Below are 16,582 nucleotides of genomic sequence, written 5' to 3' on the forward strand. Positions count from 1 at the left end.
GCCTGGAAGGGATCTTGGGATCCTAGCTTTAGATTGGAAGAGAGTTTAAAAATCACTGAATTTAACTTCCTTATTCCACCATGAAAGAAACTGAGATACACTAGGTTTACTGCCTTGTCATGTCTAGTAAATTAGCCAGGAAAGGACAATCACCGGAGCCAGATTAGGGTTCAAATACTACCTCCTGTGACCTGAGCCAAGCCACACAATATTAGGCCAAACCTTGTTTGTTTCAAGTACCCTTTAAGCGATCTGGTAAAGAATATAGATCTCTCCTAAGAATAATAATTTTAAATGCACACGATAAAATATATGAGATTACAAAGAAAATCAAAGGTTGCTAAAAAATTTAAATATATGTGTAATATAGGAATTACTCTTGAACTTTATTAATTAAATTAAAAATTAAGTTATATAATTTATATACAATATATAAATTGTAAGTATAGATACACAAGATTGCATATACAATTATATATAAAATTGCATTATATATACAAAATTGTATATGTAAATATACAATATAAAATTGTATATACAAATATAGAAATTATATGTCAAATTCAATTATATATTTAATACATAAATTATATGTTAAATTATATATTAAATATATTTACATATATAATATACTATCACACAATGTGAATATATTTTTATATTTAAGTATGTGAAATGTGTTTATATATTAAATTAAAATATTTAAATATAATATGTAAACATATGTAAATATATTTACATACATGTTTTATACAATGTGAATATATTTTTATATTTAAATATATGAAATGTGTTTATATAGCAAATATATTTAAATATAATATGTAAATTATATATATATTTTTTGTGCATTCAAGTTTTTGAACCCTCTGAGATCCAGAGCCCTTAATAGGGGGAAGGGATTTTCTGTCCTCCAAATAAAGGCTTCTTTATCGAGAATCTACTTTTTGATCCTGTGATTTGACCCAATATTTTCCTGACTCCAGAGCCATCACATCCCACATTTTCTTGGCTATCCAGTCCCATCCAGACACCCCACTCACTGTCCCTAAGGGGGCTGGTCTCAAAGCCCTCTAAGGATCTCGGAACCCAATGATTGTCTCCCAAGCCAGCGCTCATTCGAAGCCTCCTTCCGCTTCTCTGAGGATGTTGGCTTTTAAAGGGGCCTCTCTGAAAAGGGGAAAATGACAAACTTGGGGGTGAGCTTGCCGCTCCCCTTCTAACTCCCCATTCGGTTTCTTTCAACCCCTGGGAATTGTGAAACGGAAGTTTCAGAGACCAGTCCAAAGAAGAATGAGCCCGGATAAATGCTGAGAAAAAGCATTTTTCTTGGTTTTTAATCAGCCTGAGACAAGACCAAAAATGTCACTGTGGTTTGGGGTTATGTCTTCTGTGACCTTGGATGCTACTGCACATGTAGGTCACCTCAAGCACCAGCAAATGTAAGCACGGAGTGCATCTCCAACCCTTTTGGTTCCCGCCCACAGAGCACCAGGGCCTGACCCGCCCATGCAGGCCAGGAGGAATTAGCACCAATGAGCTGGAGGCCAATCCTGAAGGAAAGAGATTGGGTACCATGGAGGGAATGGGGCGGGGAGGGAAGGAATTAAAGATCTCAGCTCTGTCCCTTCCACCCTGGATGCTTCCCGAGGGGCCCATTCCCCAAGGGTCCCTGGGAGAGGTTATCTAGTGCAGGGGGGTCCAAACCCCTCAATTGTAGGGGAGATATAGTGTGACATCCTTGAACCCCATTTCTAGGCCTCTCTCCCTCACCCCAAGTGACTCTTAGAATCACAGATTTGTAGAACCCAGGTTATCTCATCTAACCCTTTTCTGTTCTTTCCTCTTGAGAGTCAGGAAGAATTAGACATGCCCTTCCTTTGTTTTTCTCCCCTTTCCAAGTATCCCAGGCCTGCTGGGGGGAAGGGTAAATCTTCCTGTTCTCCTCTCCCTCTCCCTTGCTCAGCCTTGGCCCTTCATAAGTGGGGAGCACCAAGATGAACCTGAAGGCAAGACTGATTTGGGTTTCCTTAGCACCATAGGAAAAGGGGGAGTTTAACAAGGTGAGCTTCACATTATAGGCCGCAGCCTGCCCTAGGCAGGGGCAGAGCAAGTGGAGAGGAGAATGGGTTGGCCTTGGGGTCCCTGGGAAGCTGACCCATGGAGAAAAGGGAGAGAAAGGGGCCCTTGTCTGCCCATCTCTGTCTTGAGAGAACAGAGGAACAGGCTATTCCAAGGGTCGAGGAAGCCTGGAGGCCTCACCAGGGTGGAAACCCAGCTGTGGCCCAGCTGTTTATCAAGGGCTGGCCAGTGGAGGCTGGTAGGAAGGGGAAGGAAACCACCAGAGAATGGACTGCCGGGTGGTCTTTGCTTTGATATCTGGTCCTATTTTACTCTTTATCCACAGAGAGACCGTCCCCTGCCTCTGGTCTTTGAGTGTCTATGCTTTGGATTCAGTAATGTGAGGGATGGAGGAGGGCAGGAAGGACACTGAGAAAAGGGTGGGAGGGAGTAGGGGGAAGCCACTGATGATGGGGGAAACATCCAGAGAACAGGGGGCAAGGGAGCAGGAGCTGGGGGAGAAGCATTAGAAGTCACAGGCCTAGGTGGAGAAGCGGGGAGACAGAGGGGAGCCCAGAAGGAAGAGGGCCCCCCCGGGCAGGAATTAGTGTCCCCAGAGTACAGTGTCAGGCAGATAATAGGTGCTTAATAAATGCATATGGAATGAATGAATGGAATAATGGAAGGACTATGAAGGAGAGAAGAGAGAAGGGGAGAAGAAAAAAGGGACAGATAGATGAGTAAACTGAGGCCAGAGAAGGAACATGATTTGCTCAAGTGGAATATCTAGTTAGGAGGGAAGTTTGGGGAGCCCTGGGGGGCTTGATTGCCCCCTTCCACAGCATGGTTGAAGAGGTGGAAAAGATGGGAGAAGTGTTGGGAGGATACAGATTGGGGGGAGTTGAGGGGGAGTTGAGGGGGTCACTCATCCCCTGGCTTGATGAGATGGCCGCTAAAGGTGATGTATGTATCCACATCATCGCTGTAGATGGCGTTCTCCCGCTGGTGCTTGAAGAGGCGCACCCAAGCGCGGTCCCCAGAGGCCATCTCCAGCAGGACACTCTGGCTCTGCATGATGCTGCGATCACTGGGCTGTGCGTACAGGATGACGGTGGGCTCCTCATTGCGCATCAGGTGCAAATAGGTCTCCTTGAAGTTCCAGGTGTGGACATTGAGGCTGAAGTAGTAGATGCCGGCGATGGGGGCCGAGAAGTGGCCCGAAAACATATCAAATCGGCCATCCAGGTTGACGAAGACTGTATCGAAGAGCAGGGGCTGATAGTCCTCGGTGCTGTGCAGGGCCTTCTTACGGCCCACGGAGAAAGCCGAGTACTGTGTCTTGCACGGCTCCCCAGGGCTGCCGGCCTGGCCTTTGGCCCCTTTGGGGCCCTGAGGCCCTCGCTCCCCCCGAGAGCCTTCCTTGCCCATCTTCCCAGGTATTCCAAGGGGACCCCGGTCTCCCTTCTCTCCTGCAAAGTAAAGCACATCAGGGTGAGTGGCTATTGCAGGGTGGGAGCTAAGGGCTACTCCTTCCCTATATAGGCCATTTCAATCACCCAAGAATCCATTCCCTCCAAGCAAACACATCCATATCTCCACACAGTTGTGTGGAGAACACCCACTCCCAAAGACACCCCCCCCATTGTATCACAACACCACGAGTTCCACCATAAAAATTCTGCTTACACACAGCAAGAGACAGTCCATAGTTTTAGACATGTGAGGGTCTTACGGAGTATTTAATCCAACCCATCTGTCCCCCAGCTATTAGATGGGCTCTTGTCTCATTGACAGGAGCAAGACACTCAGCTCTCCTTTCATAATCTGACTGGCCAGGAGGGCATCTAGATGCTGATATAGCAGAGTAGGCAATTCCCTAATGTCATAGGTCCATAGGAAAGGGAGAGAGGAGCTTCCAGGAGATGGAACGCGGAGGAAGATGGACACGGTAGCAGAGTAATGGTGAGGAAGAGTAACACAAGTCAGCTCAGCGGACAGAGGCTGCCTCCTTCACAGTGGGGGGGTGGGGGGGTGGTGTAACATGGTCCAGAGTGCTTAATAACCACAGCACCAAGGATAGAAGAACATGATACTGAGCAAAGCAAGGAAGCAAGCTGAGAACCCAAAGGGAAACAAGAGAACAAAGAGATGGGGAAGCTATTTGATTCAATTAATGGGGCAGCCCAGTAGATAAAATAGTGGGCTTGGAATTAAGAAGATCTGAGATCAAACACTGCTGTGTGACCCTGGCTAGTTATTATCTCCTCTCAGCCTCCCTTTCCTATGGGTAAAAAAAAAATATATATATATATAATAGGCCCTGCCTCACAGGATTGTAGTGAATAAAATTAAATTGCCTTAAAACAGCTAGCTATTCTTGTAGTCACCCATAATGCAAGGCTCTTTCTAGTTATGATTTGAGGCTTTGTTTTAATGGATTGTAATCAACTCTCTGGCAAAGACCCCGTCTAATAATGACACCCATTAGAAAGAAGGTTGTACCCTCTGCTTTGCTAAAGCAAATGTAATGGTAGAGTAGAAGCTCCATTATCTTGGGAGCCAAAAGGACCTGGGTTCAAACTTCTCTATGGATTGGGATTTAGGGGGCGCAGGTCCAAACCTTGGTCTGCTGCTCACTACCAGGGAGACTGTGAGCAAATGACCTGGCCTCTCTGACCCTCAGCTTCTTCCTCTGTAAAATGAACTGATCAAAATAAATGACCTTTGAGTTTTAAATCTCTTATACTGTGAAATTTTCTCTCTTATTCTTCATTTCACAATTAAATTTTATTTTTATAACAACAATAATTTCTTATTGTATATGTATATAACTAAACAATCAATTTCTTCTCACATTTACCCTGTTGTTTACTGAATTTTTATGAATTAGTTCAATATCCCATACTTTGTTATCTTGATACTTTCAAGGGAACTGAATGCACTAAGGAGGATTAGAAATGAGTCAAATGTGTGTATTGCCAGGACCATAGCTTTAGGAAGGGATGGAATCATTATTTAAATCATTGAGAAGCCTCCAAAGGTTGAACTCGGTGCACATGCATTTAATACTGGTTCTGAGTCAGAGGTTAATCTTGTGGGCTCATCCGGGATAATATTTTTAGTAGGGAAGGGAATATTACTAAATTATCTGTTTTAACAATGTCTTAGCAGGCAGCATGCACCAGCACTGAGCTATTCAGAGGTAGATTTCAGCAGGCGCCAAGACAGAAGTGATCCCTGCCAGGAGTGTTCTCTTGGGAATTAAGGGATAAGGGACAGTATGGCTGCCCAACTTGGAGAAGGACCAGTTCTAGAACTTGGTTCTAGATTTAAAAACGGGGAGGATCTTACAGGCCCCCAAGGGCCATTGTGGGGTGTGTGTGTGTGTGTGTGTGTGTGTGTGTGTGTGTGTGTGTGTTGTTTTGGATAGAGACCAGATGGAGCTAGACCATAACAAGGGTATCCTTGTAAGGATTTTGCATATGGCTGCAAATTCTTGGGTGGGGATGGAAGGTAGTAGGGAAAGCATCCAAGAAAGGACACTGACTAACTGTATTGAATAAACTGCTTAAGAATCTTCCCAGATCTCCAGAGAAATAATCTAAAAAAGGAGGCATCTAGAAATTTGTGCCTAAATTCTCCACTCCTGGCCATGTCTCTAAACAAGCCTAGACTATGGAGTAGGCAATATAGTCAGAGCACTCTCACCATGGACAGTTATCATGTTTCAGGGCAACAGCTGTCCATTTGGCTCAACAGAAAGTCTGGCTAGAATATGATGCAGCTACAAGGCAGGGGCCTGATGCAGAGAATAGTAAGGGACTACCAAAGAGCCTCCGGGGATCTATCTTTGGCACTATTCAAGCCTTGGAGAGCCAATGCCCGGGAGTTTTGGTCCTGGAAGGGCTGTAGTCACTGTTTAGACACTATCGTGTCACTGAGCCTGGAGAAGAGGCTTCCTAACAACCTCCCGAGAGGAAGCATGATGCTAATGTTGGAGAAGCTTCTACCAACAATTATAATTGAAGGGGCCACAAGAGGCTTATCCAAATGAACAGGAACGTTAGATGTGGTGATCCTCTCTGCCCCATTATCTGAACTGGTGGGATTGATCAGAAAGAAAGAGGCAGAACCCATGGGTAAACTGAGGCTCAGGGAGGGAAACTGGCTTATTCAGGGGTCCCCAGATAGTGAGCAGAAAAGTCAGCTTTCCAACCTAGATCTGTAGACTTTATACCCAGAGCTCTTTCTAATAAATATCTTCCTTCACTCAGAAACTGCTGGTAAGATTAGAAAAAAGTATAATATAACATAATAAGCAATCTTCTATATGTGATATAGAATAATGCAATAAGCATATTTTCAATAATCATAGAAACATTTTCATGGTAGAATAGAAGCTCCATTATCTTGAAAGCCAAAAGAACCTGGGTTCAAACCTCCTTATTAAGATTAGCATGTGGGAACAGAAGTAAGTGCAAGGGATAATGTAAAAAATTACCCTGGCATGGGTTCTGTCAATAAAAAGTTACAATTATTAAAAAAAAAAAAAGATTAGCATGTGGTAAATCTCTCTAACTTGACTGAGGCTTAGTTTACTAATTTAAAGAATTGGGAATTTGAGACACCAAATCCCCAGTGGATAGAGCACCAGCCCTAAAATCAGGAGGACCTGAGTTCAAATCTGACCTCAGACACTTAACACTTCCTAGCTGTGTGATCCTGGGCAAGTCACTTAACCCCAAATGCCTCAGTTAAAAATAAAAAAAGAAAGGAAAAAAAAAGAATGGGGAATTAGACTCTATATGGGAAATACGAACTTGTTAAAAACTTTTAAATCATATTCCAAAATAGTTGGTTTCCTTTGTAATTCTAGGTTTTTTTGTTTTGTTTTGTTTTTTGGTATTTAAAAAACTATGGTTCTAAAGAGGGTTGCAATAAGCTTGACCAGCCTGTCAGAGGAAGGGCAAGTAATCATCCTCTGGGGGCTTTCTTCTATTTTTTTGTCTTATGGTCGACACCCATAGAACAATGTCCTGGGAGAGGTGACATCTTAAGGCTGTGTCAGCACCGGACAGGAAGCATGGATGTTCCAAGTCTGTGCAGTGTGGAAGTGGGAGGGTGAGGAAAGGACAATGAACTTGGGGGAGCACTGGAAATATGGCATGCTGGCCCCTGAATACCCACTTAATGCCTTGGTATTGTGAGCATGCTCCTTGCTCTAGGAAGCATGTCCCATTTAAAGGAAAGATTTGAAAGAAGTGGGGCAGAGATTTACTTTTCTCTTGTCTGCAAAGGGGGGATTGGTTTCCAAAGGCTTTGTAGTTCTAAATCCTATTGCCCTATGACTCGATGGTCCCAATGGGCTGGCTTAAACTACTGGGCAGTTACTTTTCCCAAGTAGCTGGAAATATACAAAGCACTCTGGGAAAGTTGCCCAGAAGGCTGCCGGGATCCTATGTATTCCAGAGGGGGTTCTGGAAGGTTATAAAACAATATGGTATCATATAACCACCAAATGGAGCCTTTTGAATCATTGTCTGTCTACCCTTAGAAAGAACCCCGAGCCCCCAGACCCATCTAATCTCCCCCCACCCGGGTGCCCAGTAGAAGGCAGAAGCAGATACCAGTATGTTAGACACTCACCTTTCAGGATGGTAATGTTGATGTAGGGTCTCACTTCAGGTATCACATAGGGAACAGCAGTTGGACTGGCCATTTCAGGGTTGAGGGGCTCCGATTCTTGGCAGCATCGCCGGCAGCCCCCCGGCACTGGGGAAGGTGTCTCAGGGGTGGGCTCCTCAGTGGGCATCCCAAGCACCAAGAGTGGGAGCAAGAGGGCAGCCCATCGGGGAGTCAGGGAGGCTGTTGCCATGGTGACCTAAATGAGGAAGTACAGGGCCAAAAGCCCAAAGGAAGGAAAGGGGGAGTGGAATTGTCATCTGGAATAGAAAATGACCCTGGTGATAGTCTAACTTTTAACAACTGGAACTGTTCAAAAGGTCAATGGGTCCCATCCCTGGAGGTTTCCAGGCAAGGAAGGACGACCACTTGCCAGAGATGGTGTGGGAAAAATGCCTAATGAGATCAGCTTGGACTAGATGGCCTCTGCAACTCTATTCTCCAATTCTAAGTCAAAATTTTTTTTAAATAACAGTCACCTCAATCGGCTCTATTCCGTGGTGATCCTGGCTCAGTCTGGGCATTGGGCACAGGACCGACCCTATGGATCAGCATCACCCCTGGCCCTGTCTTAGTTCCTGATTTCTGTTCCACTAGAATGACTTCTTTCTGTGAAGAGCTCTAGGAAATTTCTGCAAATTTGGCTTTATGAGCAAGAGGAAAAAAAGTGATTGAAGTCAACAGCACCTCTCTGGAACCCAGGGCCAAGGCTAGCTTTTCACCCCAAACCATCTGTAAAAGTCTTTTGGCTCCAGACCCCAGGACTTCAGCTTAGGCCAGTGGGGCCATTCGGGGTCAGAGTAATGGAGCAGAGAACAAGGGAGTTGAGAGAGAATTTTATTTTCAAGGTTCCCCCTCCATCCCCATCTTTTTCCAATTTAAAACCATTTGGGCTATGTCCATAGGAATCTCCAGGAGACCGCAAGCCTCAGTCTCAGAGAATTAGAAAAAAAGAAAAAGAAATTAGAAAAGAAAAAAAGAAAAAAAAATCTATTGTGTTATCAGAACTGGGAAGAAGGTCCCACTTTATCCCACAATAGAGCCCCTGATTTTTTCCTCCAAGTACAAGGACAAGGACAGGACAGATCTGCCTTTTCCCTCTGGGATCAGACCCCAGCTTCCCAGCTCCAAACCCTCTCCTCTCCCCATCGGTCCCCACAATTCCAGCTGGGAGCTGGGCTGGGAAGCAAACATCCTGCAAGGGGAGCAGGAGTCAGTCAGTCAGTGGCTGTGTGACAGGTCTGTGTTGCTGATGCTACCTTGAAGGACCGGCCTGAGGGATGCTGGCTTTAGAGGCGGAGGGTGTCCTCATCCTCTTGGGAGTCCTCTTTGTAAGTTGGATCCCCGCTTACCCCAAACAAAAGTCATTTGTGCTTAGGGTCCCCCACCCCACCGCCCCCCACCCCATCACACTTATTCTGCAGCTGGAGCTCATAATGAGTCAGAGCTGGCTAGTGCTGAGGGTCTGGAGGAAGAGGAGCATGGGGAAGGGAGGAAGGAGGGGAATAACTCAGAAGGTCAGGGGGCACTGGAAGGGGGGGTTAGCTCATGGTCCAGGGGAGGAAGGAGGTCATTGGGTGTCAAGCTGAAAGAGACTTCAGACTTCAGCTTAGTGCAATGCCTTCAGTTAGCAGAAACTGAGGCTCAGAAAGGGATCCCCTTGTTCCCGATAGCAGTGGTGGAGTGGGAATTCGAATCCAGGTCTTTTGACTGCAGTGGGAAAATCAGCAAAGAAGGAGGAAGAAGAGGGGGTGGAAGGCAGGAAGGAGAACCTCGGAGCAAGGGGCCTCTCCTCCAGTGGGAAGTCAGCCAGTGAGGGGGAGAGCTGAGCCCCTCCCTCCTTCGGCTCTCCAGGGGAGGGGGCTCCCCACTTTTTCCCACCCCACTCATGACTCACCATGAAGGCCAGGCTGAGCGGCTTAGTCAGGCCCAGGGCTGCTGGTTGCCTCTGGCTCCCTGGCCCATCGCTGTAATAATAACTCTGCTGGCACCAGGACCCGGCCAAGGCGGGAGGGAGGGAGGGGACCGAGCTGGGTCCCAGGTTTCCCCTCCTCCTCGCTCCCTCCCTCTTGATCCCTCCCCCCTTCCTCCCAGCCCGGCTCGGGTTTGGCTCCGACGAATTGAGGGTTAGATTTCGCGGCTTTAACTCTTTCGTGACTTGTGGGACTCGGCCTTGGGAACTGGGGTGTGGGTGGAGAAATTCCAGTGGGCAACCCCATCCCCCTTCAAGTAACGGGCTTCCTGCTGGAGCCACGTCAGCAGTCACTGCCCCTTCCCATAGCACCCCCCTCCAGGCCAGACTCAGCAGGGAGGGGGGCGGGGATGGGGGGGCTGAGAAACTGGCTCCAATCACTGTGCCTGAAGTCCCCCCATTAGAAATAGGCCTCCCTTGGGTTCAGCAGGGCTCACGAGTCCCCTGGGAGCAAAGAACATTGTTTGGGAATCAGATACAGCCGGAGGAAGTTGGGTAGGAGAGGAGCAACAAGCCAGGAAAGGGAAAAGTAGACTTTTCAGCAAGGCTTTTTGCAGAGGGATTGGAAAGAAAGGGGGCTGGGAGAGGGGCTCTCTCCCCTCCAGGGACCTCCACGCTGCCAGTCTTAGGAGGAGGGGGGCAGGGAACAAGGCTCCTTAAAATGCCCATCTATGGCCAGGGTTCTGAATGGGCAGCCAGGGACTGAGGGGGGAGCCTCAGGGCTGGCCCTGGGAAGGAGAGCAGGACTCAGCTGTGCTAGATAAAGGGCTGAGGGATGGTCCTGGGCAGGAGAACAGAACGGGGAGATAAGGATTAGAGGGAGATAAGGGGGTTTTGCCTCTAATTCTGTTTTCAAGCTTATTTTCTGTGGTGGAGGAGGGGTTCTGGGGGATGTCAAAGTTGCCTTCAAACTGTCTCAGCTGCCCTATCTCTAGGGAAATGGGTACATTTCATTTGGGGGTAAAGGGAAGAAGGAGAGGGACATGAGACATAAGCCTGTTCTTTGGGGATGTCCAAAGTCGGAGCCTTTCCTAGGGCCTTCCAGGTGGAAGCAGAGGCAGGGCTGGTCCCTGGGAGGATCAGGGGCTAAGGCGGGAAAGAAGGAGACACTTGAAGGGAAGAAGCTGTATCTGGGTCCTCCAGGACCTGTGCATCTAGGGGGAGGGCTTATGTCTCCTGAAATGGGAAGCTTAGATCTTGATATCTACCTCTCTCCTTCTTCTTTTCCTTAGAGAACAGCCCCCAAAGGCAACAATACTGTAGCTGGATTCTCTCTAGTCTAGTTTCTGCCAACAATCCCCTTGATGACCTACAGTCAAACAATATGGTCTCCTTCAGCCTCAGTTTCCCCACCTGCCAGATGTTTTAGTGGAAACTTAGACTCTGAAAGATGAAAAGTTCATGGGGGGGGGGGGGAGGGCAGCCCCCAAAGGCAACAATATTCATCTGAGGCTGGATTTCCTCTTGTCCAGATTCTGCCAACAATCCCCTTGATGACCTACAGACAAGCAATATGATCGCCTTTAGCCTCAGTTTCCCCATTTAGGCCCTGAAAGATGAAAAGTTCATGGAGGGAAGGGCATCCTTTCTCTACTTTAGAACAGAAAATGAAAAATAGAGGAGGTAGACTAGAAGTTAGAGGTTCTTAACATGTTATGTACTGGACCCTTTTTTCAGGATGGTCAAGTCTATCAACCAACCCTTTCTTACAATGCATTTTATTTACATGCTTTAAATAAAATATGCCTGATTACTTAGGAAATGAATTATATTCAATTATTAAAATGATTTTGCATTTTTGTTATTTTTAAAATTTGTTTTTGACATTTCCTTTTATTTTTTCCTTTCTTTTCTGCTCTTTACTTTTTAAAATTGCAATCATATTTTATTTTTTCCCAGTTACATGTAAAGCTATTTTTCAAGATAATTACTTTCATAAAACGCTGATTTCCATTTTTTCTCTCGCCCTTCCCTTCCTTCCTCCCCAAGAGGGCAATCAATCTGCTATAGCTTGTAGATACACGATCATTTTAAACATATTTCCACATTAGTCATGTTGTGAAAGAAGATTCAGAACAAAAGGGAAAAACAAAGAAAGAAAAAGCAAACCAAAAAGTCAAAATAGCATGTTTCGATCTGCCCTTGGACTTCATAGTTCTTTCTCTGGATGTGGATAGCAGTCAAATATTTTTTTAACGAGTTTTAACAATATTTATTTTAACAAATAACTAAATTTATTTTAACAAGTTTTAAAAATATTTTAAACAAGTTTATGAATTTCTAAGTTAGGAATTCCTGGAAATGATTTTGTAGGCTCCCTTTTAGCATGTGCATTAATTAAGCACTTGATGTATATCAGGCTTTGTGTTAAGAATTAGACAAGTTGTTGATATTCTAAGGCAGGAAATCATACACAAATAACTAGAGACGTGCAAAACAAACTGCTCCTCTCGTTCTGTGCAAAGATTCCCTACAGGAGGAAAGCTCCCCTGGAGCAGGCTTGAGGAAGTCTTGTGCAATGGGAACCAGTTTTCCCCTTTTATATTCGGTTATTCTAAGTACACAGTCTACACTTGCTGCACTCTCTGCTTGCAACCAGTCTTCCAGAAGAGGGACAGGGATGAAGCTGGGCAGGGGGAGGGAGATGGGATTGGGAATGGGGACGGGAACGAGGGATGGGGATGGCAGAGAAGGGAAGACATCTCCTCCCCCTCCCACACAGTACCCAAAAAGGCTGATTCAGCAGCCTTGGGGCACAAGGAAGGGGAATGGGGATTCTGAAGTCCCCAGGGGCTTTGCTGTCTGGGTCAGGAGCTTGTGGTCACCAGGCTGTCCTGGAAACTCTTATGGAAAGTCTGGGAAAATATGCAGGAAGGGGAGGAACCGGGAAACATAGGAGAAGGGATGGCAGGAGAGAGAAGGGGACTCAGGAGGGGAGAACAGAGAACAAAGAAATCACAAAATGGACCCAAGAGAAGATGAAAAAGGATTTCGACGTGCTCTCCCTGTGTCTTGAACACACAGAGTTCTCCTGCTCCCCACCCCCACTGCCAGTCTTCCTTCTTCCAATCTAAACATTCCCATTCTCTTCCCATGATCTGGCTGCCATTCTTCAGACAATATCCAGCACTGGCCAAAATTAAAACAGGAGGTTCCTTCTCCTTGGGAATCTTCGAGCTAAGCCGGAGATGTTAAAGAGGGACTATTGATCAGGTGGGTATCCTTTGAGGCTCTTTCTGATGGCCATTCCCATTTCATAGAGGATGAACTTGAGGTTCAGAGGCAGCCGGTCATTTCCCAAGGCTACACAGCTTATAAGCGATAGAGGTGGAAGTCATTCCTAGAACTGCAGATAAGCGCGTCGAGCTTCCCCGGAACCATCACTGTACAGTTGTGGAAACTGAGACTGGGAGATATCAAATGCTTTAACCACAGTCACAGAGTTTAAAAAGAAAAACTGGGATTCTGATTGGGTCTTCAGTCCCGAAATCAGTGCTCTTCCCACCATTCCAAGTCAACTCCCTATTGAGAGTAGAAGACCCTAGGTGGATGAGGGGATGGGAGCGAGCCTAGTGACTGTAGGGAGTGACCAGCTCTGCTGGATGGAAGATGGAAGCCTGGTGTGGGTGTTTCTGTCAATGGAAAAAGATTCTAGGGTTCTAGGGTGTTTATCCCCCTAAAGCTGTGTTCCTGAGTCTCCAAGCCCCATCCTCGTGAAGCAATGGAAACATGAATTGGGAACCAAAAACTTTGGGTTTCAGTCTGATGTGCCCCCAATTCAATGTCTGACATCCGTTAAGATTTTTTTCCTCTCTTTGGGTCCCATCTGGAAAATGGGTCCCTAATCTCTCAAATCCTGGCTTCTCTACTAATGTTGGCAATGTCTTGTGATATAGTGGAGACCGGGGACCCATTTTCTAGATTCAACTCAACAATTAGGCAGCCGCACAGGGTGGCAGCTGGTGTAATAAGAAAGCTATCGAAATCAGAACGCGTGGATCCAAATCTGGCCTCTCCTATTCAGCATCTATATGACCATTTGCTTCTCCAGGCCTCAGTTTCCATTTCTGTAAAATGAAAGCATTAGAATAGAGGGCTTTTAAAAATCCTTTGACACCTTAATTTATGATCCGAAGCCCCTCCATGGACCTCTTCTATAAGATAAAGGGGTAGGACTAGATAGTCTCTGAGGTCCCTTGCGGGTCTTAATTTATCATGCTATCACACTGTGTACAAGACTCTGTGCTGGGCCATTAGTACTCCTGTGACCAGGTTATTTAATCTCTTTCCTCATCTGTAAAATGGGAGAGTTGGATTATATGTCCTTCCAGGTCTCTGTTTGGGATCTCAAGATCCCCCTCCTCCCTGAGCTCTCGTTCTATTGGGGGATCTACCAGGAGAGGCAGCCCGGATTAGTGGATAGATTCAAACTGATTTTGTCATTAGAGAAACACGGGTTTAATTCCTACCTGAGATACTTAAAAGCCATGCGACTAACAGCAAAATTACACCTCCACAACCCTGACTTAATTTCCTCTTCTGTAAAACCACGGGATTAGTCTAGACGACCCCTGAAGCCCCTCCCAGTTCTTAAACAGAATCTATGATTTTATAAATATCTGGTATTTGAGCCAAGAGAGTCCTGACAGCTATGGGGAGGGAAGTATCAGGGAGGGCTTCTCAGAGGAGGCGATGCCTGAGCTTGAATGAAGATAAAGCAGAGTGAATCAGGAAAGCATTCGAGGCTTAAAGACAAGGATGGAATGCCGAGTCCCAGTTCAGGGAAAAGTTTGGTTTGTCTGGAACAGGGAGGGCGCAAAGAGAAGTAATTGGAAACATTAGCAATCTCATTTCTAGTTTCAGTCACACCATTTCCCCTCTTATGAGTCAGGATTTGCAGCTGGATGGAAGCACAGAATCACTGGATTCATTTTACAGATGGGGAAACTGAGGTCGGGAGCAGGAATGTGATGTTCCCAAAGTCATGCAGGTTCTAAGGAGCAGAGCCAAGTTGTGTTTGCCTCTCCAAGACCCCCGCCACCAAATCCGATGTTCTTTCCACACTAGCCCCTTCCCACATCTCATCCTTGACTTCCTCCTCTCCCCTTTCCCAGCAGCCCCCCAATCCTAGGGTGAGGGCCTGGCCTCCAGCTGAGCTCTTTGACCTCAGTTATTCATCTTAGCACGAGGAAAGGCAAGGGAGGCTGAAGAGGATGGGCGGGAGTTGGGGGGGGGGGAGGACTGATTGAAACCAGCTGGGACCAGCTCTTATGTAACTCAGATCTGTGCCTGGACTGGCCGGGGGCGGGCCAGGCGTGCTCCAACTGTGGCTGCTGCAGGAAAGCATCCCCATCCCTGTTTCCCCATCTCCTCCTCATTTCTCCCAGGCTCCCTGGGCTTTGGCCAAGCCATCAACGCCCGGAGCTTCTTTCCACTCAAATGGGGCCATTGTCCTGCCTAGAGATCTAGGAGTTTTCTGTCTCACCGTCTCCCCTAAACTGAGCTTAGCATCCGGGGAGGAAGGGTGCTGCTTCGGGGCATGAAGAAATCCTGTTGGGCCTGCTGGGATAGACAGCAGCCAGCTATCACTGGGAGGTGCATCCCCTTGTCATCTGCATAAAGCTTTTGCCTAATTTTCCCATCTTCTCCTTTATCTTCCTTTCTTCCCCCCCCCCACTACAGACTATATTATTACAACTTTAACAAAAGGGACTTCAGATGCCAGTCCTTCATTTGATAGATGGGGAAACTGAGGCCGGGACAAATGACCTTTCCAAGGTCTCGAGTCAGTGGCAGTTCTAGAAGTCAGTTTCTGTCTAGAATTTATTGCCCCAAGCCCGGAAGATGCGGAAGGACCTCCTAAATCCCAGGGTGCCCTGGGTAGGCTCTGCTCTGTCCACCCCGCTCCCAGAGGCTCAAGCCCCAGGGCAGAAGGCTGGAATGGGGACACAGCCCGCAGTCGGGTGGGGAAGGATCCTCCCTCCAGCCTCCCTGCAGCTGCACTAACAGCTGCCGGCTCTGCATCTCCAGCCCGCAGAGCGGAACTAAGCGGAGCTGGAGAGGATGGATGGAGAGGGTGGAGGGAGGAGGGGGAAACCAGAGAGCGGGGTCTGTGCGGCTCAAGAGTGACCCCTGCTGCCCACTTTCCATCCCAGCAGCCCCGAGCTCAGCCTGGCTGCCAGCCAGGGATGGAGCGCAGAACGTCCAGAGTCACGCCCTCCGTGTGCCCCACTGCCCCGCCCACCGTCCTCTGGCCTGGGGGCCTCGGAGATACCCGACTTCCCGTATTCGGATGGTCCTGTGAGGGCCCCCGGAACGTTTGACTGCACCTACGCAAATCGCTCAAGACACCTTGCCTGGTGTCAGAATAGCAAGTAAGCCTGGCATCGAGGACTTTAATTGTTGCCGTTAGGTAGCCCTATCTGACTCTTCCTGCTCCTATTTAGCTTCTTCTTGGCAAAGATAATAGAATGATTTGCTATTTCTTCTCCAACTCATTTTTTTTCAGAGAAGGAAACTGAGTCAAACACGGTAACATGACACAGCCAGGGTCATACAGCAACCGAGTGTCTGAGACCAGATTTTCCTGTCTCCAGGCCTGGCAGTCTATCACTGAACTACCTGTCTGTTTTTCCTTACTACAAATCCCACACACTTTCTTTCACAGGAGACACAACTTCCTTTAATAGATGAGGTGTCAAGTCCCATTAATGGAAAATGGCTGGTGTTTTTCAAAATTCAGTGATTTTTTTCTTTTCCACCAAGGCCCAAATATTCCCATTTACTTGGATGAATATAAATATTGTTGTGTTTGTAAAATGTCATTCAAAGCTGAGGTGGGAGAGATTATATTAAGAAACTGGGAGT

General features: G+C 46.8%; 1 protein-coding gene across 2 annotated transcripts; it reads right to left on the bottom strand.

The window, feature by feature from the left end:
- Positions 1-1,308: 1,308 nt before the first annotated feature.
- C1QTNF6 (C1q and TNF related 6) lies at positions 1,309-11,039 on the bottom strand. 2 transcript variants are annotated; one of them, XM_051961785.1, is made up of 3 exons: positions 9,641-11,039; positions 7,708-7,942; positions 1,309-3,530 (listed from the first exon to the last, which is right to left on the bottom strand). In XM_051961785.1, exons 1-3 carry the CDS (start codon positions 9,641-9,643, stop codon positions 2,983-2,985), a joined length of 786 nt encoding a protein of 261 aa, XP_051817745.1. In that variant the 5' UTR covers positions 9,644-11,039; the 3' UTR covers positions 1,309-2,982. The 2 variants fall into 2 exon arrangements, with proteins under 2 accessions (XP_051817745.1, XP_051817746.1); XM_051961786.1 differs by lacking the exon at positions 9,641-11,039 and having other exon boundaries at positions 7,708-9,107.
- Positions 11,040-16,582: the final 5,543 nt, after the last annotated feature.

Source organism: Antechinus flavipes, chromosome 5, assembly GCF_016432865.1.
Source record: "Antechinus flavipes isolate AdamAnt ecotype Samford, QLD, Australia chromosome 5, AdamAnt_v2, whole genome shotgun sequence".
NCBI classification, from domain to species: Eukaryota; Metazoa; Chordata; class Mammalia; order Dasyuromorphia; family Dasyuridae; genus Antechinus; species Antechinus flavipes.